The sequence below is a fragment of the Lepeophtheirus salmonis genome, chromosome 11 (genome assembly GCF_016086655.4).
Source record: "Lepeophtheirus salmonis chromosome 11, UVic_Lsal_1.4, whole genome shotgun sequence".
Classification (NCBI taxonomy): domain Eukaryota; kingdom Metazoa; phylum Arthropoda; class Copepoda; order Siphonostomatoida; family Caligidae; genus Lepeophtheirus; species Lepeophtheirus salmonis.
The window spans coordinates 14,237,938-14,262,212 of record NC_052141.2 but is presented as its reverse complement, the minus strand read 5'-3'; the positions used below and the strand labels follow the sequence as shown (position 1 = coordinate 14,262,212).

Sequence of the window (24,275 nt, the reverse complement as noted above, 5' to 3'; positions counted from 1 at the left end):
CTGCTTTATTATGATTTTTGAGGGTATAACGAATGTATTTATTAGCAAAATGTTTAATGAAGATATACTACGTATAATTGACTTCGACGTTTTTTATCCGTGACAGTAGATTTGAAAACGTCACACTCCATGAAATTGTAATTCATTATGAACCTTATTCTCAGAATAATAGCTAATGAAACGGCAAAGTAGAGTATGTGAAATATATTTGAAGCTCAAAGTTTAAAAAAGAAGGCTTTAATTAATTATAATCTACATAATAAAAAATAAACCATTAAACATTTAAGTTAAATATAAAAAATTAAACAATTAAAATCATATAACTATTAATAATAATAAATTATAAATACAGAATATTGAAATAATAGATTGATCCAGATAATTTTTTCTTGTTCTAACATCGGAATTCAGTTAAATATGTCATAACTTTAGGTTGCAATACACAAGTGAGACGTGGAGTTTAATCAAAAAGATAATCACCCCTCTTCTTCATGTGGAAGTTGCTATATACAATTGTGCACAGGATAGATATATCTCTACCGATGAGATCTAAATAATTATTAATAATAAAGTAAATGTCGAAATCATAAGATTAGACAATAAATATACTAATAAAAAAATGTTATAAATAAATTCATGGTAAAGATTTAGAGCAAAAGCTAATTATGTAGTAATGTCCGGCGATATTACTCCCTATTAAGAGCATCAATAAAGATTTTCTCCCGTTATTTAGGTATGCTTATATAACAACATACTATTATTATGATGGATATACACAATTGTTAATTATAATGCAACACCCAATGTAACTACCCTCGTTGTTGTGACCATTTAAACAGTTGTTTTTGCCTTTTATGAGTTTTCTGAACACCATTTCTTGGAACCCATCAACCATAGCTAAGCCTTTAGTGATAAAAAAGTAATATTTATTGACTATGTAATATTGGAAAACCTAATTATCATACCCAAGTCCTAAAGCAAAGTAAGTAGTCTCAGACAAACTAGTTGCAAACCATCCAAAGCTACTACCCCCGTTGTTGTGACCATTTACACAGTTGTTTTTGCCCTTTACTGAGTTGTGTATCATAATTCTTGATATGTTTAGCTAAAATAGAATCATATTTTATGGTTAGATTTAAAAAAAATTGAATACTTACTGTGAGATAGTACAAAATTCAGAGTTCCATTTCGATATTCGTAAATACTTTTTACTGATAACTTGATCTTCATTTGGTGTGGATGACTCAAAACATTTTTATATGTATTTCTATATATGACATCAGTACCAACATCCTCCATTAATTTAATGATGGTTCCTCGGGAAGGGATATGTTTACCCTTGTATTTCTCCATAAATTTTTTGAACGTAGATGATTAGCAATGGATAAGGTTATATTACATGCAATAAGCATCGTTGTGAGATCAAAGTTAAAGTCTGACTTGATGTAATCATCGTCACATTGATTTTATAGATGAATATCCATACTCTTGTTATGAGATGAGGATAATGAGTGGCGTGTAATTCTAGACAGGGGACTAAAGGCACATTTATATCGACAAATCCGACAAACCATCTGTTTCTCATCCGGTAAGTATTTTTCAAATTCCTGGGCCTCCATTTTCATAAATCCAGACAGAAGGCGACGTCATTTTGGGGATTTTATTCAGTTCTCTATCGACTATAACCATCTCATATTATATTAATATTGAATAATAAAGGCGAGAATGATAACGTTCATGATTGATAGAAGAAGATGTATATTTAATCAATGATGACATAAGTAATTCTTCTTTTCTCCTCGCACGCTTTTCTATTCTTACCAAAATTATCACCCTTACATATAAGTACATAAAAAACAAACCCCCATATCTATAATAAAGAATCTGTATTTATCATCGTAAAGCTGATTATTATGATTGATAATAGAGAAGTGATTATCACTTCTTAAATTCAATCCGCTGGTGTATTTGTTTATTGTTTATAATTTATCAAAATTAACTTTTAATTTAACTTGTAAAAAATTGTAAACTGCAAACAAACACGTCAGCGAATCGATTTTACGAAGTGATAATCATTTATTTATTATCAATTATAATATTCAGCTTTATAAATTATAAACACAAATTTATTTCTCCTTCACCCCCATGAAGTTGTTTGAATGTCAGAGGTTTCGTGGTGCTTCTTATTTTCTCTTGCTTAGCTATTATTGACCCTGGTAATTGGATACTCTAATCATGGGCAGTATTATTTCATTACTGGAGATCTGAACTTTTAACCCTATAGTATTTTCATTGTTATATATGAATGGATAGATTCCCACTCAAGAAATCTATTGAATCCACTCTTTGATGAAGCTTAGTTTGACTTTCATCTTCTGATAAACTTTTACTCTGTCATCATTCGCGTAGATATCGTATCTTGAGAATCTTTTGTTGAGGATAAAGGATCTCAGATATATTCCTTTATTATAACATTTGTAGAACATACAAGTCTTTTTGTCATTTTGTGTGAAGACACATCTAAGCATATGAAAAGCAGGTCTAAATTAAAAGTTTGCATCTCTATTTACTCAAACGTTTTTCTGTGTTATGTTTAATAGGATAAAACATTAAGATAATGGCTTATTTAAACATCATATTCATGTTCTGATAATCCTAAGTAGATAAACATATTTTAATTTATTTTATAAACATATGCCACCTTTTAGTCTCTTACTTCATTCAATTAGAATGGTAGTGTCTGGAAGAGGACCAATTCAACCCATATACTTTATTACACATTAGGTATCACAAATTAATAAATGTACTTTTATCATGATGTAAATCCTAGTACTAGGAAACTTGCCCGATGAGAAACTTGTCCGAAGGAAAATTGACCTAGGTCATATATTGTCACCAATAATCCTAATTTTTAGTTAGGATTAAATATAAAAAGTTAACCAGAGACGATTGACGATTTGAAACACGAAATTGGAGTCGCCATTACAGCTATTGAAGCTCACACAATCGAAAATGTATTGAAAATTGGGTCGACAGAATGGGCTACTGTAAGGCCAGACACGGCGGCCATATGAATGAAGTGGTGTTCTATCATTAACCGAAATGTTGAGGCCTTCAAATAATAATAAAAAAGTTAAAAAATATCCATCTGTCTTTTTTTTATAGCAATATCAAAAGGAAAAAGTTTTGTGGGCCACTCTTTAGCTGAACCTATAAAACACTTGAAGTTACATGGAATCAACAAAAATGTGTTTTACAGACTTATTTTTTTTTTTTTTTGAGAATATATTTGCTTCATTTACTTATATCATTAAAAGGCTTAATTTACAATAATAATCTTTTAATTATATTATTTTTTAGCCCTTTTAAATAGAATTTGATTTAAAATAAAGAAGGATGCTTAAAATTCAAATTTATCTTTAACCTTTGACAAAAACAATCTTAAATTTATTTTCATTTACAAACTCATACAGGAGACAAATTTCACCCTTATATTTTTGGATTCTTAAAAAAAATGTAAGGGATATGAAAAAAACTATTCTATCTGTGTCTCATTTGTTCTTTTGTTTCAAAGACTACTCAGTTTAAAAACTTTCTGCGCTTTAAGAATTTGTAAAAGGATTGATTATTACTTTTCCTCCAATACATATAGATTGTAACAAATGAATGTGGATTTTAAAGAATAATAAGCCTCTATGGAATGATTTGGAGGACATCTCGGAACTTTTAAGTATCAAAGTATGTTCAGGAAGCCTTTTTTGAAAAATTAAAGCAATTCTATTTTTAAAAAAAAGAGGCTTTGAATATAATTAATAGATAATTTTATTTGAAAATTACCAAAAATTTGGGTTTTTGCACGGATTTTCATGTTGAACTAAATAATTGAAATTTGAAAAAAAGACCTCCTCTCAATGATTGATACAGATTTCCAATACTAAACTATGTAGAAATATGTATATATATATTAGAAACACAGAATGGTTTATTCGAAAAAGGGCATTGGAACAAAAGAAAAAATCTGAAACAGGAGAATATTCGTTTTTAAAATAACAAAACCCTCCTTTGTCTTTTTTCTAAGGATTTTTTTCGAAGTCCATATTTGGATGAAATTGTATATATTCCACCTCGGGCAATTTTCCTTTGATCAACTTCCCTGCGTGTAAATTTCTTACTCTGAGAATATTCCTATTAACATAAGTGCTCCTTGCCAACTTATATTATATATTGTTCTCTATATATTTATATTTGATCTTAAAATTATATTTTTGCGTGTAGTTTTTTTAATGATATATTTTATTTGCTAAATTATTATATCAATGTAATGTGTATTAGACATTTTTTGAATAAAACTGGATACCCTAGTGGCCAACAGAAAAAAATTGTATTTTCCCAGGTCGAGTAATTCTATGGCAAAATTTCCCAAGGCATATTTTCCATTTACAAGTTCTCCTGACACTACTAATTATATCCATGAAGAAGGATAAAAGGCTTGAACATTTAAGGAGTCAAGAAAGTTGTTCTCGACTATTAAACAAACTATTCATCTCTAGAAATTTTAATTAAAAGGAATGTAAACAAATATGAGAGGAACAAAATTACACAACCCGTCATTACCAATCCATCTACACGTTAATATTATAAATTGGCTATACATTATATGAAATCAATATTACAGTTGACAGTTAGAGTACTGCATTGTAATTGTGTTGAGTCTGTCTTTAGTCCCTTCAATCCATTCTTAGGACGGGTCTTATCGGCCTTAATCCTTGAAACCGGTCCTTAGGACTGAAGGACCGAGAACTGATTACACTGATTGAAGAAATAAATTGGAGTGCCGTCATCAAGGACGGAATTTTATAAGCTATTAGGACTGATATGGAGTACTGAACTGGACCAGACCGAGATTGAACTAGATAGGAATGGAGTCTTCAAGGCTAAATAAGGGCGGACACAACACTAATTTTTATCGTAGTAGATATGCTTTTGCTGCACATGGGTGGAAGGGATCTGTGTAAAGAAAAAACTCAGTTTACTGATTCGAAAAGGAAAAAAAAAGGGTATCCATTTGCTCTTTCTTCTTTTCTGTTTTAGTAACTCCTTGGGGTGTGAACATCTCCCTGTGTAAAAGAAGAATCATCCAATTGATTTAAAAATGTAGTATAAAATAAATATAAATAAACTCAAACATATTATTTTTACAATATTTCCCATCATTTTGAATGTAGAAGTTTCTCATTCCAAAATCATATAACAGGAAGCTAATATTAACAATAGTCTACATTCAGTAATACCCGTTGTCTTTCTTCCGCATTTTCATTGTTCTCTTAGACAAATCCCTTCTCTACACACGGGTAGTGTTATGTCAGTCCTGATTTATTCGGTCTCGTCCATAAATCAAAGTGTTTTGACCCAAGATTTGAAACCCTTCCTATTGAATTTACAAAAATTATTATAAATGTATAGTTTTTCAAAACTGGTGTTTGTATTCATATACATTTTTATCTACCTCTAAAATATAATCTTATCTTTTTGTGCTCAATTCAGTCTTCCATTAGTTATTTATATATTTGTAAATTGATAGTTGAAAATAGAAATATGTAATGTTTGATGAATTGTTTTTTAACTTAGGTAATGGGATCCTAATCAAATATGAATTTTGCAAATTTAAAGGGTTAGAAAATGAGATTTGATTTTTTTTTAAATCTAAAATAAGCTAAAATCTAAAAAAAAAAATATATATATATTATTTGTTTTTTTTCTCCCGCAGATGCCCCTATGCATGTTCCTCCAATATTAAAAATGACTTTTAGTAACGAGGGGATATCCTCGTTTTAAAGGCTAATATTCTTCCTCATCTCTCTCTCTTCCATGACTTGATTGAAAGCAATACGCAACGACTTGAAAGTCAATTCTCTATTCGTACAGAAATCGCATTTTAAGAGAAGTAAGCATCTTTAAAACGAGCGTAATGATGGAGATTAATGTATTAAGAAAATAAAAAGAAAGGTGTTTTTTTTTTAGTATGTGTGTGTGTTTTTATTTTCTTGTTCTTCTTTTCTTCTTGAGGAAACTGAATCAAAAACAATCCCAGTGCAAAAAAAATTTCGTCATGTTCACATCTTACTTTTGAAAACTCTTACAAAGAAATAAAGCGGTAATTGCCTCCTCAAAGAGCCAAAAGAGCAGTAGGTAAGTAAGGCTTTTATACATAGATATGCCTACAGGGTGAGGACCTTAAAAATTAGTAAACTTTAAAAGTTGTTTTTACTTCTAAATATTTTTATTTTCTGCCATTTTTATGGCAAACTTTTGAAGCAAAAGTTGGTAATTCAACCATTTTCTACACTTTTTATTCAACATATAACCCTCCATATTGAATGAGGGATTCTATATGCAGACGAACAGAAGCAGAGCTGCCTTGATGCAGTCCGAGTACAAGTTGTTTCACTCCTCTGTGATCAGAGCTTTCAGGGCATCGACATTTAGGTGATAAATCTGGTTTGTCTTGCCCTCCAAGACGTATCAAACAGCAAGTCAAGGGGGTTCACGTCGGGTGAGGACGAAATCCAGAAATCTAATGGCCAGAAGGCAGCCATGTTCTCCAAGCCGAAATGCTGCACCTTCTTGGACGTGTGTGCCGGTGCGCCGTCTTGGGTAAACACATAGTTGTCCTAGGGGAACGTGCTCTTCAACCATGACAAGACATGGTATGGTAGGACCTTGTAGTAAACGTCTGTGTTGACTTTTTCGTTGGCCTTGGAGAAGTAGAGAGGTATCTTGCTGCCGTCAGACGCCATTACACTAAGAACCATGGGCTGAGCTGGATGTTTGGTCTCAAAGGTTCCCTCGACATGAGCTCTTGATTCAGTAAAGAAGCGGTCATTTCTCCTATGAAGAACAGCATCCATTGTGAAGATCTTCTTTTTGGAGATCCACTTCTGCGCGGAGGAGATCGCACACCCAAAGACGTTTTCCTTGTTGCTGAGACAACATTTTTGATCGTACAAATAAAAAACAAACATTAAATAGTAGCTTTTTGTAAATTCTTTCGAATGGTGTCAAATAAAAAAATTGTTATATTTTTAAAAGGGAGTTTGGACGGGTTCGAAGAGGATTCTTATTTTTGAGTCCTCACTCTGCACGATGTACATATATTCAAGGACTTAACTTCAAGCATTTGTTTGTTCTGTGGTTTTTAGATCACTTGCTTATCAAGAGTAAATAATAATATTAGTGATACCACTCGATTCAAAAAGGGATTTTCCACCGTTTTGGTCTTAACTAACTTTTCTAAACCGATTTTTACGAATATTTCGGTCCCGAATATGACACCATGAACGGGAAGTGGATCCTTTTCAAATCCCATTTTCTCGTTCTATATCTATGAAACGATATTCTACCCTATTTCAATTGATATGCTGCTCAAATATGATTTATGAAGTTGTTAGGTTCTCGATAAATCCATTCCTTGTCTTTTCATTTCTTGTAGTTTTGTTACCAGCAAATTCATTTCCCCCCAAAAATTCATTCCCGTTTTGAAAAGAGATATTCCAAGATATCATAATGTTTATTTTTTTAAAACTAGTTATTCTTTTTGTGAAACACTGTAACAATGAAGGCAGGGGTGTACGCTTGGGAGGTGCCGTTTTTGGAATTTAAAAACAAAACAAAAATCCATAGCCATTAACAAAATATTACAAGCAAGAATAACAATCAAGGATACAACTCTTCTCACGGTAGTTAATTTTAGGCCTTCCACGGAGTCATTCTTGAGTTTTGATGAGGTTCTGCGATAGAAGAAAGTTACATTGTAACAATCGGATTCAAATTCTTTCGGATTGAAAAGGATATGGCTTTAAACGGTGCCATTGCCCGAAATCCAAACAAATCAGTTCATCTGCAAAAAAAAAAAAAAAAAAAAGGACACCAATGTAATAAAAATACCATAACAGCACAACATGGTGCAAAAGTAGTTTAGATGGTTAATATGTTTAAGTTTTGGATATATTAAGGTAAAATATTTAGGTAAAAAATTAAGTATTTATTGAAAATGTTAGGTATGTTCAATAATACGATTTTTTTAAATTACTACATTTGATATTGAAAACTATTTTTAATAAGAATTTTTTTTTTTTTTTGAAGAAACAAATAAAATTTATATGAAATACACAACCGTGTTGTTCGAACATCATTAAATAGAATCAAGGATCCTAATGTAACTTTATACTAGATCATTCCTTACTGCTGTAGGCATTCATATTTTATCACATTCTTTCAATTTGCACATCTTTTTGGCTCACATTTTAATATTAAAAACACCTGAACCCTCCGGTTGTAGAGTTTGATAGGTTTGATCTCCCTTAGGGGCCAACTGTCCATCTGTACAACCTGTTGATCGAGATACTTTTTGCAAAATAAAATGGAGTATCTTGTGACAATTTCTAATGATATAAAAGTTTGATCAATTGAATACAATGTAAATTTCAATGAGAATACACTCAATTTTGAAATTGTATCATAATCCAATCCTGAATGATCAAACTGCTAGGAATGAATTGTTTTATAATCAGATTACCCACTATCATTTTACTTGACAATGTAAATGAATGCAGAATGCCCAGTATATTATAAATTTTATAGATTTTGTACATTGGCCGCTCTAACAGGCATTTTGATGATTGCCAAGGAAGTTAGCACATTGCCCCTGTATTATTCAAAATGGCCGATTTTCCACATTGCCCGTAATATATATATATACTTGTAATTCATTTTACAAATCGTGAAGGAATAATAAAACAGTGTACGTAATAGTCATGGAGAATATAATAGGTTTTGGAGTTGATATGAATTACTTATGATTCGAACTACCGGATGATTTCTGGCCTTATTTTTTGTTTCTTTTTGGAGAAAAGGTTGGTCAATACAATACAGGTAAGGACGTGTAGTATACCGTTGTTCATAATCATGAAACATAACGGATGTTATCAAGAATTCATCAATAAAATTGGTCTAGTCCGACTGTTCAATGACACCCATCCTGACATAATTTGTCTTCCAGACTCATCTTAACCAAACTTCTTAAAAGGACCGAATTAGTTGGCTCCGCACAAAATCATAGCGTTCACAGGCCGGTTTAGTACTTGAAGACCCATCTCCAACACTGATTAATATATATCATAGTAAATATGTGGTAAGATATGGAGAAGCACACAGGCTTCACTCACCATACTTGAGATGTAGATACTTCATTCATATTTGTGTTTGTCTTCCTGGAGGGTTTAATTTAAATATTTTTTAAATGATTCGAAACTATGAACATATCTACAGGATTTGGCTGGCAGTGGAAATTGTTATTCTATCTTTATTTGGGATATTGTCCGCTGTTCTCTCTGTGATTTACTACTCAAAGGGTCTACCTATTCCCCTCGTCATTAGTTTGGTGACTCAGATCATCATCATCTATGGATCCTTTATCTTCATTAAGACTATGGCTAAGAAAACAAATCGTCAAAATGTGAGCAAATGGATCTATGCAGAGCTCACTTGTACTGCTTTTACAATAATTGCTCTAGGATGTGTTGTCATTGTCTCTATTGGAATATTATTTTCTGATCAAATCAGCGAAGGGGTTGGCACTGGGATTGGAGCTCTCATTTTAATAAGTATGTAAATATAATAGAGTCATTGAGTTCTAGATATCTGGAATATGACATCATTTTCTTTCATTTGTACGAGAGTCAAATAAGGACGGAGTTTAAGGTTTTCCAACTTTTTTCGAATTTCGATTATGGCAGGTTTGAAAAGTTGTAATATGGCAAGAAAATCACCTATCCAAAATTCCATTGCCCTATAATACTATATTTAGGCAAGACATCCCTTTCAAAGTTTGAGAGGAAACAAAAATTATGTTTTTCGTCATTAAAGGTTCAAACACAGCAAGTATCATTATTTTGCATCTTTTAATTATGATGGACATTGTTATATCTTATAAAAATTTATATTAAAGGTTTTCTTTCCATAGCTATTTTGTGGAACAAAAAAAAACCAAAAATTTTGAGCTTTCATTACTGAAAATCTAAAAAAAAAATCATACGTACCATACGCAAATTTTCCTAATACAGGTGTGCGCGTCTAAAACTGAACACTCCTTTAAATTTTACGGCTTGAGGGCTTGACGAGGGGTTCTCTTGTAGATCTGAAGGCCAAGATCTTTCTTAACTAGACGGTCCATGGTCCCTCTGCTGACGTTGAACTCCCTGGAGAGGCCGCTGACGGTGACCTTTCCTCTCTTGTCATCGACAGACTTTTTCACAGCAGCAAACATTTCATCCGACGATCGAGTCCTTGACTTAGATATTGTGGTCGCCTCAGAAGTCCCTTTGGATACCACGCTGTAAACGATGGTGCGGCTGCAGTTCAGAACCTTGTCAATTTCATTGGGAGTTTTTCCCCGCGAGGAAAGTTCCAAAATTGCGACTCGACGTCTCTCCATATTATCAGCTGTTGTTTCACTGTTACTATTTTGATTTTGCTGGAGTTTTGTACATAACTAGTCAATACCCTTGCCTCAAAGTATCAACCGGTTTCAACTCAATAAAATCACAAATATGTGCATGGCGTAAAATTTAAAAGAGTACTCAGTTTTAGACGCGCAGACCCGTATCTTCTCTTTTTTTTTTTTTTTTTTGTTGTTCCATAGGACAAATTTAGATAAAAACTTTATAAACTCTTTTTATTGATAGAAAAAAAATTCTATTAAAATTATTGAATATACAATCTTAGTATCCATATTTACTAAGTAAAGAGTTTTGGTGTTTTCTCACAACTTGATCGACAAGTGCGCCCCAAATCTTGTAAGACAAACTAATTTTGCATAATTAATTTTCATAACATATGACAACTTTCCTGCACTACATATAACCAAAATTCGAAAAAAGATCAGAAAACAAGCAGCTTGCCTACTAAAGAAATTGAGTTGAACATTTGTAAAATGGTTATATACTTATTTTTCGTTAACAAAATGTCTTCCCCACATTTTTTGTATCAAAAATTTTAATCCTAAGAATTAGATAAATTAAATCGCACAAAGTATCTACTAAGACTGAAGGTGTATACAGATTATCAAAAGAAGGATGATGTGGATAGACTTCCATGTTATCTAGAATTCCATGCCAGAGTACATATTTCCCAAAATATGTGGAAGTATATTTGTCTCACTCTTTTTAGTAATTTTTTCCATCAAGTTTTACATTGGCTATAAAGCAGCGAATATATTGGATACCAGGAGGTTTGATGGTGAAGGCGTGGATTTAGTTTAAAAATGTTGCCATTTTGTTTTGTTTTTTGTATAATGTCAGTTGAATTTGAATTAATAATAGATTCACATTTTAATATGAAAATAGTTTTTTTAACAAGGAATAAACTCTAATACACAAGGTTATGCCCCGTTCAAGTACAGCGATTCTATCTGTCCTGGTCTCAGTTCTTTCATTTCAATAGTTTCTGTGTCGGTTTAGCTTTATCGGTCTCGGTTCTTTCATTTCAACGGTTTGGGTGTCAATTTAGCTTTTTCGATCTCGATTCTGGTAAGAGGCACTAAAAACAAGGGGCTTCGCTTGAAAATTTGGGATCAGGAAATGATATTAAATAAAAACAGAGGTGTAGCTACCTTATATAAAGAGTTTGTAGTGCCCCAAGTTCCAACAGGAAATTAAGTTTGCTTAAGACAATAGTTTTCAAAGGGTGGGCTGTGAAAGGAGGCTAGGGGGGAATTAAGGATTAATTTCGGTCTACACATAGAAAATACAAATGTTTTCGTATAAAGGGGGGCTCAGCTAAAAATGTATTAGTGTAGGGGGATCTTGGGATAGTAAAGTTTGGGAAAACCTTCGCCCTAACACAAGTTCAAACTCTTGTAATTTGTGTTCTTGCCAGATCTTTTGTAGGCTCTCATACGCTGCCCAGTTTGCAATTTAACTCAAACCAGCTCTGCAATTGCCTTTTGTCGAGAAAATAATCGACCTCTTAATCCTTTGTCTTCTTGTTGCAACATTTTTGAATCAATTTTCTTAGAAGGCAAATAATCTTTTGAACCAAGACGGTATTTCTTTTGCTTAACTCAACCTCGTATCGCTTAAAATAAAAACTGTAAAGCACTTTTTGAAACACAGCATTTTTGGATCGTGTACTAAATATGTATATCACGTAGTAGACTGATTGAGTTTGATTTTTTTTTTTTTAAATCGGTGAACAATTCACAACAATTATTGGATAATAATTCTATAGTTGGAAGAATTGGCCAACTGCCAACTGATTGTGTGCCTTTTTCATGAATATTTTGTGGAGGAAAGGTTGTTTGATAGAAAAAATTATGATGTGATATATGTACATATAGGTATATCTGTTTCGAAATTTCATCACTTTTTATGTCCGTTTCTATGTCTGCGGGGATATACAAAAGTATATATAAATTAGTTATCTTAATAATCTTTAAGTAGAGTTTGAAGCTTCTAAACATTAATATATATTTAATTACATAATAATTATTGAAATATAATCATTGACATCTTTCTTTTAATTCAAAAGCGGGGATAGATTGCCCTATACCTTTAGCAGGGCCCTTCCATAAGCACCGAAGCAGGTGATCATTGGCCCTTTACTTTTAAAAGACAACAACAGTAACAAGTTGGGTGATTACTGATTCTATCTTCATGGCAATATGTAACTTCGAAAAAACATTTTCGTATTTGGACATTGGTATAAAAACAATTTCGTATAAATTTTTGAGGAAACGACTTTATGAATTTGTATTTTGTGCCCCAAATGTTAGGGGTGTTTTCGGATTTTGGCGACACTTGAGTGACTACTAAGAGCCCCTCACAACCTCCCAATTGTACTCCGAATGTGGGGGTGTTTTCGGGTACTGCTAAGTCCCAAAACGGGATACAACTTACCGCTATTACCGTAAAATGAGAGTTAGCTTCCATAGCTTTATACTATCAATACGTCACTCGGTTTGTCTTGGAGTTTAATTCGTTTTAAAGGGACTCAAAGTCCATTTTCACATTTTTATTAAGTTGAAAAGTGTTCTAAGTGCTCATCCTTCCTCCTCTTCTGAACCAGTATTGGACCTCAGGCATCTTCATTCCACCAATAAATGGATCAATCGAAAGGTAAGATAATGATCCCATCTTCTTCTTAATAAGGGTATTTCCCCTCTCTAATTGAGCGGAGCATTTTTGCTCATCTGTCACTTGACCTTTGACTATGGCTGAAAATGAAGAGAATAATACTGATGGAACATATCTGGATATAAATAGAATGACGTCGACCTGAAATGGGAGACCGGCATATACAACAAGTGGGGTAACAGGGTAAGAGCCCATCCCACGATAGAAGAACAAAGTTCCAAATGAACTCAAAACAAAAGTAACAAACTTGGAGTCAAAAATAATAATCTGAAGTGCAACTCTCTGCACATGAAAAAACTGAAAATCAAGCCCCCTCGAAGTAAGAAACGAGAGAGGGAGTGTCATTCTAACGACACTCCTCTATCCCCAAAGGCCCCTAACTCAAAGAAGGAGTCTGTTGAGCAACAAAAGTTTCCACAATCAAAGCCTAAGCGTAAATTGATAACTGCAGAAATTACCAAGGAGGCCACAGAAGTCCCCATTTTCAGGAAAAATGGTGATCACATCTCCTTTGTTGAGTGGAACAAAGTAATAAAATACTGGACACATACTGTATACGAATTTTATCCACCACAGAATACTCTACATACCGTTACTTGTCTATGAAGGTCCCCGCTACACCAACAAAAGAGCAATGACCTATGGCAGTGATGACGCTTCGGAACAATACGTCCGAAAGTTTATCTTGAACAATGCACCTCTCTTACCAATCTCGTGAGGAGATGTGAAGAAAATGAGAGAGGGAAAAAATGCAAAGAAAAGGCTTAACCCGCTTCATCAGAGGGGTCACAGGAAACATTTGCGATGAGATACTTGCTCAGATCATTGAATATCAATGCCACTCCCTTCGTGTTAGAGGTAAGATCGAACTGACCAAATCTGAAATAACAAAGTTAGGAAGTGTGCTACACTTTGATTTGGATCAAGCAGCATTTGACGATCTGCAAGCTATTGACTTCACCCTAAAAGTGGCTTCCGCAGGAAAAATTAAGCAGCAGATGTAAAAGACTTTGGAAAAAAAATCAACTATATATTCAAAAAGTCGTGATGCCAAAAAACAATCCCAAATAGATATATACGAAAGAAAAGAAAATGATTAGCTGCTCTTATATCAAGAGAATCAAGATCTTCGTAAATTTATGAAATGCACAAAATATTAAACAAATTATTGATAATAACCATAAAATGAAGTAGGACTTAGGATCCACTTCTGCTTTAGTAGCACATATAACCCTTTGTGTGGTCGTGTTCTTTGTCGTATGTACAGGGTGTCCACGATAAATAGGAACTATCTTGAAATTCAACCTGCTTGATAAAAATGGAATTTAGAGTGTATTTGTTAATATGAAAAAGTTAGGCATGATATTAAACAATAAATTTATTCAACATGTCCTCCCTCACCAGCCACCATCTTCTCCATCCTGCCCCTAAAGGATTTGAATGCCTTGATGACTTCTGCGGAATCGACAGCATTCCACTCCCTCGTAATGGAGCCCTTCAGGGCCGCGGAGCTCTTGTGGCTCACCTTGCACACCTACCTCTCCAACTTCCCCTACCAGTAGTAATCACACGGATTGAGGTCGGGTGAGTTGGAGGGCCAGGTGTTGCGATCCCAGAAAGTGATGTCGTGGGAGTTGAAGAGGTTAGTGGTCCTCATGGCGATGTGTGCGGGCGCCGAGTCTTGTTGGAATATGAACTCCCTCCCAGCGGTCGTATCCTTCATCCAGGGGATGACGAACTCCTCCATGACTTCGCAGTACCTTATCGTATTAACCCTTTCCTTGGGATTGAAAAAGAAAGGAGGCATCCCCTCACCGGTGCTGCAGATGACACCCAGGGTCATCACGGAGGCCGGGAACTTTGTGGGGAAGACCGCAGGTGCCTCTTCTCTCTCTTTGGTAAGCCACCTGTCATTCTGGACGTTGTAGCTTCTATCGACAGTCCAGTTCTTCTCGTCGGAGAAGAAGATGATTCAATGTCCATGGCTCTTCAGGTCATTGAGCAGACGCTTACTGTTGGTGAACCTTCATGGATGCCGTGAAGATGTGTTGTTTAGTCATTCGGTATGACGTTTACCCGAGGTCCTAATTCACAGCCTTGGAGACCAGCTGCTTGCTCACTCCACGGTTCTTTGCCAACCTAGACAAGGAAGTCCCCGGTGAAGCCTTGATGGACTTCCGGAGGCCTTCAAGGAAGCGAGGAATGTGGATTCGGTCACTACTCATGTTGTGGGCCTTATGGCAGACCTTCCCCTCAACCTCCCAGGCATTGAAGACCCGGTACACTGTGGTCTTGGGGTAGTTAAGAAGCTTGTAGTTAGCAGAGGGCTTGTGTCCCGTGCGAGCCAATTCGAGCTTGGCGTCTTCCCTTGCTTGTTCCATGATGACTATTGTTTGTTGTCAAAACAGTTGTGGTGGAAGTTATAGTGTATTGTTCACGCAACCTTTTATATTATATACTCTGTATGCATAGTTTTGTGATGTATGTATATCTAAATTATTTTATAATGTATGCATGTAAACAGCAATAAATTCTTAACTAACAAAAACATGATGGATTATTCATATTGGAAAATACTAATGTATTGAAGAACAAGCATAGTATCATATTATCATTTTAAATTGAATTAAAATATACAATCCTATATTTCAATATTTAACAAATAGTCTTTGGCGAAATTTCCATTTGGTTAATTGTTCTACGGTAAAATGTCATTTGGCAAATTGTCCTTCGGCAGAAATACTTTCGGCCAATACTTTGCTCACATACACTTATAACTGCCTAACAAATTTTCAATATTACGCTCTGTGATTCACAAGCCCACATCCTCGTGATTATACTTCATACTTGGATGTTCTCTCCTCAAGAATGAAATATAAGTGATAACAGCTTTAGAAAATAAAAAAGACATTTCTCAAGTTGCCATCAACTATACAAATTGCTATCACAGTATCTACTGCTTAGGATAATCCCCCCTCCCACATACACACTTGTTTCTGCCACACCGGACGTTTCCACATACACCACCACGACCATAACACCCAAGGGTAATTACATTTAATATTATTTTTAAATAGTTTAGCGACTCCTTGTTTTGAACCCCCTGCTTTAATCCATTTGAACCATATTTTGGGTTATCATAAGAAACACACACTTTAGAAAGTGTTTTATCAACTCATAAATATCTAGTGCAATATATAAAGACCTATTTACACTATAAAAGAGAACTGAGTGCTTGGAGACTTGGGGGGCATTAATTCCAATTTCGTTTGAGGCCTCCTTCAAAATATGGGAACAGTCTATCTGAGAGCAAAAATAATAAACATTGTTGTATCAACCAATCCGTATCCCCTTGTTCATACACTCTACAGTTTGGCCATTTCCCTCTTTACTTAAGATATACTAATAAATACATTCAGGGTGACCCATACGTCTTAGGACAACTTCAACAACCAAGAAAGTACCCAAATATTCCTTTCTTGAAACATCTTTCTACGCCATTGCAATCAACGTAAAATGTCCTTCAAAATGAGGGTCAGTTCATTCCCCTGCCATTTATTTGCACAAAATGTACTTTAAATTTAATATTCATCTCTCAATGAAAGTTGTAGTAAGGATTGCAGATTGTAAAACCACATATTTTAAGCATCGAACTCGAAAAAGTTTGGGAACCACTAACTCATTCAAATATAACAACAGCCAATATATATTAAAAATATTGAATACCTTAAATTTCATATAAAATAATGAATGTGACTTTAGATGAGGCGTCTGTAGATGAAATTCAGGCATTACTTTGATTAAAGTTTGATATGTTATAGAAAACCGTATTTGTTTGTCTACGCCTTATAACTCCAGGCATTGCCGAGTGCCTTCGCTATTAATAAATATATTTTGATATATAATTTTACGATATTTTCGTTGAACTAATGCTTAAAAGGATTTTGGACATTAAATGTCCAAAATCAATTTCAAATATTGATTTTTTTCCTCTCTATAGCAGTAATATCCCCTCTTAAAACATATAACAGGTAGCTTATATTAACAGGGAATCGCTCTCGCCTTCTTCCCCAACTTTTCGAAATGTATATCCTTGTACACACAATTTATTTGAAACAAACTTTGAATATAATTACCATCAATGCTCTTTTAAAAAAAGGACGTTCTGTGATTTAGAAATTTTTTGCTTCTGATATGAATTTATCAAGGCATTTTATCTCTTACAAACAAACCACATTGTATAATTTCTTTATTTTGATAGGGAGCATTGTGAGCAGTTGTATTTTCAACTTTTCGAACACAAATAGAGCGGAAAAATTGTCAAATAGTATAAAAATTACCCAGGCTAAAGTGCATTGTCCTACAATGTCCTCTTTAGGTTGCACATCTCGATCAAATTATGAAAAAGGGTAGAAACTCATTACTTAGTCAATTTAGATACTTAAAACACATTTTTAGTTATTTTGCATGGAATAACATTGATAGACATTTTTAACTTATAAAAAGTTTTTTTTTTTAAATTGTCCGTTGGAACAGAAAAAAGAAATTATTAAGGAAAATTTGATGATCCACGCATAACGCACATTCATTTTTCAGCCAGGGATGATCAAATATTTATTATGTTATTTATTATCTATTTATGCTCCATAGGTCTCTTATAAGTAAATATAATGTCTATCATAATTAATAAATTCAAAATAATGATTAATGCTGTATTTTAATCCTAATTGACAAAATAAAGAAATTCTAAAAACTTGAAAAAGAAACTGACCTATTGTTGAGGTTTGAGGATTATAATTTGCAAAGTTTTTTTTTAGAAATAAATTGTCTATTCACGTACTAGACATGATACATGTGGGGAGCCGGGGTTAAATCTGATTAATTTTTTGCAACAAAAAAAGTTTTGTTTGATATAACAAATGCACAAAAGAAATCTTAAAAAGATAATTATTTTTCTGGTACGTTGATTACGACACAATAATTTGTTAGGATTATTAATTTGATTTCAAGTTTTTTAATGCAGAGAGGGCTCGAGGTTCAGTGCTGAAATTTTTATAATTCCGTGATAATTATTTATTTTGTAATACAAAAAGAAATTAAACCATGCATAAATTGTTAAATAAAAATTGAAGACCAACCAAGGGAGATTTTCAACTCAATAGAATTCAAGAAAGCAAAGATGCTACCACTTTCTACTATCTACTACCATTCCTTAAGATCAATACTCATTTACAATAATAATAAAAAATAGGCCTCAAATTAGTATCTTTTGTTATTTAAAACGGGAATAATAGAGAAATAAGTACACTCTAAAGGGGGGTCACTGAAGTTCTTACTCACTTATTTAGCAAGGATAATTTCGCCCTTTTTATCATTATTATTCTTGAGTCCATTTTTCATACAATAGTTCCTTCTATTTTTGAGGACCTTTTGACAAAAATTCTCCTTATTCAATCATTTCAAGTATTTTCTTATGATTACTTCTCCTGTAAGAAAAAGAAGAAAAAAGAAACGTATTGAAATTAGAAAAAAAGATAAAATTGGAACGGTTTCTTTGATTTAATGTTGAACCATATCATTATAAGGCAATTAAATATAATTATTACTACCGTTTGGTTATTTAAAACCTTGAAGATAAACAAAAAACATTACTGATTACTCACCTCGAGTTAAATATAATTATGATTCTTGGCCGGGAATGAAAGGAATCATTTCGTCACTCCTCGTGACATCATTTCAGAGAGCACTATATACTTGTAGAGTGCACGTATTTTCTGGAAATATGTAGGTTGTCATTAACAATCCTCCTTTGATTATTTTTGTTATTATAGCCATGGGTAATAATTTAATTAATTATTCGATCAAACAACATCATATTTGAAGCTCTATCTCATGTATTTGTATGAAACGTTCTTTTGCCAAGGAAAATCCATTTATTTATCTGATAGTCTCCGTTGTTCTATTTCTTCGGAAGGAGTTTGAAGATGAGTTTCGACTGGCTCGTCTCATCTTCATTTAGATGGTCAGGTAAAGGAAGTTCAAACCTTGGAAAAGATGTCCTTAGATATACACTATTGGGACTCTGCAGTAGCGAAATTGACAGTTGAAAAATTCTTTGCTAAATTTAATTGAGGTGAAATAAGAGTAGAAAACGATACAAGCAAGTGTTTACCGGCGAAAATACCAAAAAACAAATCCAAAATTTTATTTTTTAAATGATTGCAAAAAGATCGATAAAAATAGGCTACAGACTCTACAGATGTCATACGAACTTGTTGGACATATCCTGCATGAATATTTTCACATGCAAAGCTGTGTACTAACCAGTATCCCGTGTGAACTACCAGTGCCGTATGTCAGGAAGATTTTTCGGTCCGCTTTACAAGGGTGAACGGTTGATTTTCAGTGGTGAACGTGGGATATTTAAACAGGGCAAATGCTACAGCATAGATTAAATCTTGTAAGAATATCGTCCAATGGACTGTCTGACCATTATTTTCTTCAGGCAAACATTGGGAAAAATAAAATGAAAAGGAAATACTCTAGACGGAAAGTCAATGCCGACCTATTCTAAAGGAAGGAGTATAATGAAGTATAAAATGCACGGTGCAAGAATGAGAGAAAATTTTTGAACTATACAATTAAGTCAAACAAATTAAACATCCTTAAATATTTTTTAAATAATAACAGATGAAGATAATGAACGAGATTATAATATACCATGAAACGGTTACATCGACAGAAAATAAATTATGTTCACAAGTCTTGATGTTCTTAACTCGTATGTATACGTGGTGATGTGTTTGAAAAAAATGAAGAAAAAAATGCATGTGTTCTTTATCATGATTAGAAAAAGAAGTTTTTCCTCTCTTTCCTTGACGCAAAGGTGTCAATCAAACTGTCCATGTCTTCATGGAGCACCTTGTCCACCATCACCCTGTCCATGTTCAAGAGGGTGAGGGAGGAGAGCCTCTCCTGGTCCATGGTGGTCCTCATGTGGTTCTTGAGCCTTCTGAGACAGGAGAATGACCGCTCCGCCTCACAGCTGCTGATGGGCATTGAGGCCAGGATAACGATCACCTTGTATAGCTCCGGCATCAGGCGGAACACTCCCGAGCTTATTAACTCCGCAGCAATTTGTGACGAAACCATGTCTTCTGTGTCAATATCTGCCTAGAGAAACATAAATTTTAAACATATAATGCAAAATGAAAAATTATAATATTAACCTTGAATTGCTGGAAGATTGCATGGTCTGACTGGAGCTGCTCGAGTTCAAGTCTGTAGTGCTTGGCGACATGCTCAATGACACAGGTCTCCACTTCACTGTCATTAACGATTGCAATGAGATCCATTGTGATGTTTGTATCGTCGGTGGCAAATCTGCTCTCAAGCTCTAATACAATCTTATTGATTGCAACATCGAAATGTGTTTCACGGAAGTAGGATTCAGTTGTTCCTTTCCACTTTATTCTCCTTGGAATCTTCGCCTCCTTGAATTCCAAATCAATTGAGTCCTCCTGGTCAAATACTGATTTCATCTCAGACGACTTCAACTCAGCAAGTTTCCAGATTGATTCAAAGATTTTCTCATTCTTAAGATCTTCAAGAGTCCTAATCACTAGGTTGACGTGTTTCCGGGCCTTTGTTAGGTCAACCTTTCTGCCTTGAAGTTCATCTGACAAGCTAGATGTGTGTCTGAGGAGTGTCTTCAACAGTTCAATGCCAAAAACAAATTCGTGACTAAAGATGCTGTTGAGCAGAGAAGTTGCTGTTGAACTCGACAATGTATCTTTATCTTTTCTCATTATTATGAGGGTCTTCATGATTCTGACCATCCCTAGAGATACAGCGTGTACAGCATCGTAGCGGAGACTCCAGAGGGTAGCAGACTGGTTCTTCAGGGTCATCACCTTGGCATGCTCCTCATCTTTACTTGTTATCTTCACCGACTTGTAGATTGCTGACCTCTTTGGTGACCCTTCAATGAAGTTGTATAAAATTTGTACTGTCCCCATTGTATTTCTCAACAGGGTTATATCTGAGAGAAGATCCTTGACTACAAGATTGAGGACATGGGGGTAGCAGTGGATGTAGACACACAGTGGGGCTGCTTCTTCCACCTGGCGGCAAGACCCTTCTTGATGCCGGATATGTTGGAGGCACCGTCCGCGGCTGCGGAGACAGTGGGGCGGGGTTAAGGCCGAGATCCTTGACAGCCTGGAAGCTTCTCAAACAAATATTTGCCGTCAGTCTGGGTAACTTTTACAAACTTGGGGCTGCTTGATGCCTTCACAGATATCCCAGTGACAGACTGAACTGCTCCGTGTTTGACATATCTGACCCAATCATATTGAAAGTCTCTGATATTTGTCATCTATCTGAGGACTATGTTTGTAACTTGGGCTGTAGGCACCGTCCGGCTCGGCCAGGGTAGACAAACTCAATCTCCTCAGTCTTGGGACATTGGCTAGTCTCAGAGTCCTTTGCAAAGGGAATATTGTTGTTGTTGACTACAGAGAGCTGCTCGGGAGAGAAGATTGGTCCGATATCGAGATTAGGAAGTCTTATTCCATGAGAAATCCGTCTGCTGGGGTAATTTGATGAGTCGCCATTATTTTCTGTGTCTGCAGTAACTTTCTCTTCAGCAGAAACGGACTTTTCAGATCTTGGTTCAGGCAGTAAGGCCTCAACTGGAGCAGGGTCATCGGGACAGGAGGAGGCAGTGACTGAGGATGAGGATGTAGCAGAGGAAGTTTTCTTAACAGCAAAGTTCAATGTTTTCTGCTTCTTATGATCAATTTTCACTTGATACTTGCAGCTGGGGTCATTCTTATGGAGTTTAACTTTGTGATCATTAAAGTTGTCCTTCTGTATTTCCTTCTGACAGATAGAACAAATCACCAACTTTGTTAAAATGTGTTTTCCGCTTCCCGTGATACATTTCTGATAATTAATAAATTACTGCAGCAATCCACTCTAAAAAGTACATAACTATTATTTATGCCCCTTTTAAGCAGTAATAATTTAATTTATCTTGTATTCAATGAAACAAATTCTCACGCTCTTAAATATTTCAAGAGTACTCCATACGAAAAATGTTGTGTGCCTCTTCTTTTTTTTTTTTTTTTTTTTGGCTGTAAAGTACTTCACATTTGCAACCAGTAACGTTAAACGTAATATCTAACTCAAATATCCACTCAATGTGAAGTACTTTAAATCCATATGAAAAATGTTGTGTGCGTCTTTGTTTTTATTTTTGGCTGTAAAGTACTCTTGAAATAATTGCAGTAATTTATTAATTATCCGAAATGTATCACGGGAAGCGGAAAACGCGTTTTATATTCAAATGTTCAATCATTTATATTTATAAAATGACAGGCAATATTTGAAAGAGATATTACGGTAAATTACAGGATTTGAATTCAAATTTCTGTGATGAATTGAGATACCCGAGAGTGTTAACTGTAGTTTAAAACCTCCGTTTTATCTATCTTACTTAATTTGGCCCCAATATTGTCTTAGAGATATAATTTATTAATTTACTAATTTTATAAATGTGTTTGGTGAATTTTGGCTACTTTAAGTACAATTTGTGGTGCCTCCAAAGGATTAATCAGAATCATTTTTTCATTTAAATGAACTATAATTTGTTGGAATTGTATTCCATGTTCAATTTTGAGAAAAATTGTCTAGCTTCCTTTTGGGTGGACGTGCTACAAATATGTAAGTTTATTATAATGACTCAGTACTATTATGAGTTGGTCATAAGTTACATATATATAATAGATTTTAATAATTAATTATGACTTAATTCATCTATATTTACATACCTATATGATTGGTGGACGGTTGAGTAAGTTGTTGTTTTTTTGGTCCACTGAAGCGGACAAAGCGCAATACTGACGTACGGCCCTGTGAACTACCAATCAATCAAAAATAACATCGTGTTCATCATTCAGAGGAATTTTTTGGACAGTTCAGCATTATAAATGCGAATTTAATTGACGATATGGGACTACAGATAAAAAAGCTTATACATCACTACACAGAGTTCAATCGCCATTCAGCCGAGAGGAATAAACCGAATCCAATGTTTGAAAAGACGTAACTATCAGCTGGCAAGGTTATGACATCAGTATGTTGGGATGTCTATAATATAATATTCATTAATTACTTCGAAAAGGGTCAGACCCTTAGCAAAGATTATTAAACAGCATGGTTGGATTGTTGAAAGGAGGAAATCGCGGGGGGAAAAGCCCCATTTGTAGAGGAAAAAGCTATATTTCATCATGACCGTGTCATAAATCACTAAAAACGATAGCAAAATAGCCTAAATTAGGCTAAAAGTTGTTGTTCCAATCCCCATATTTTACAGATCTAACCCGAAGGAACTTTTTCCTATTTGCTGACCTCAAAAGAATGCTCGTTGAAAAAAAATCAGAGATAATGTAAAGATAATTGCCAAAATAAGCACTATTTTGAGACAACTACTGTTAAAATAGTATAAACGACATTGAATAAATAAATCGAATATTGCAAAATAAATGTATTTTACTATGTTACCCTACGAAGTTTTAGGCCAATCTGTTAGAGCCCTATACATTCAATTTACTGAGGATTGTATGATCCTCTGTAAAAGTTCACTTATTGAGAAAAGGGCCATCTTGATCATATTAATCATCATAAAGTTCTAAATGGTTAGTATCTTCGATATTTAAAAATAATAATAATAATGTTGTTGCCCTGACAATTTGTAGAATCTTATACAGAGTTAAGCATAGCGTCTTAACTTTTTATTAACTTAGCGTCTAGTAGCTGTGGAATGAACTGAATAAACACAAATATATTTATACCGTCCAGTTAACACAATCAATACCCGAAGCTTTGATTAATCCTATTATTTATTCCAATTTCCTTGGAAAGACGTTACTATTTATTTTAATTAATAAGAGATTATTTATTATATACTCCATCATCTTTGTTTCCTAAAAATTCAAACACTAAAGTTCTTGCATGGAAGAAAGTTACGACATACAAATTTATATTCACACAGAGAGTTGTAAAAATATGTAATAATGATCT

General features: G+C 34.1%; 2 protein-coding genes and 1 long non-coding RNA gene across 3 annotated transcripts in view; 1 reads left to right on the top strand and 2 right to left on the bottom strand.

The window, feature by feature from the left end:
- Positions 1-646: 646 nt before the first annotated feature.
- Positions 647-1,832, bottom strand: LOC139906593 (uncharacterized). The gene is made up of 3 exons (XR_011782228.1): positions 1,158-1,832; positions 966-1,105; positions 647-903 (listed from the first exon to the last, which is right to left on the bottom strand). It is a non-coding gene; the product is annotated as an uncharacterized lncRNA (long non-coding RNA).
- Positions 1,833-6,069: 4,237 nt separating this feature from the next.
- LOC121126496 (pinopsin-like) overlaps positions 6,070-24,275 on the top strand; it is a 73,142-nt gene continuing 54,936 nt past the window's right edge. The window contains exon 1 of the mRNA XM_040721819.2: positions 6,070-6,189. The gene's annotated coding sequence lies outside the window, so the exon portion shown is untranslated. The remainder of the gene's footprint in view (positions 6,190-24,275) is intronic.
- On the bottom strand, positions 19,968-21,264 carry LOC139906616 (zinc finger MYM-type protein 1-like). Its single transcript, XM_071891784.1, has 2 exons — positions 20,420-21,264; positions 19,968-20,363 (listed from the first exon to the last, which is right to left on the bottom strand). Exons 1-2 carry the CDS (start codon positions 21,206-21,208, stop codon positions 20,037-20,039), a joined length of 1,116 nt encoding a protein of 371 aa, XP_071747885.1. The 5' UTR covers positions 21,209-21,264; the 3' UTR covers positions 19,968-20,036.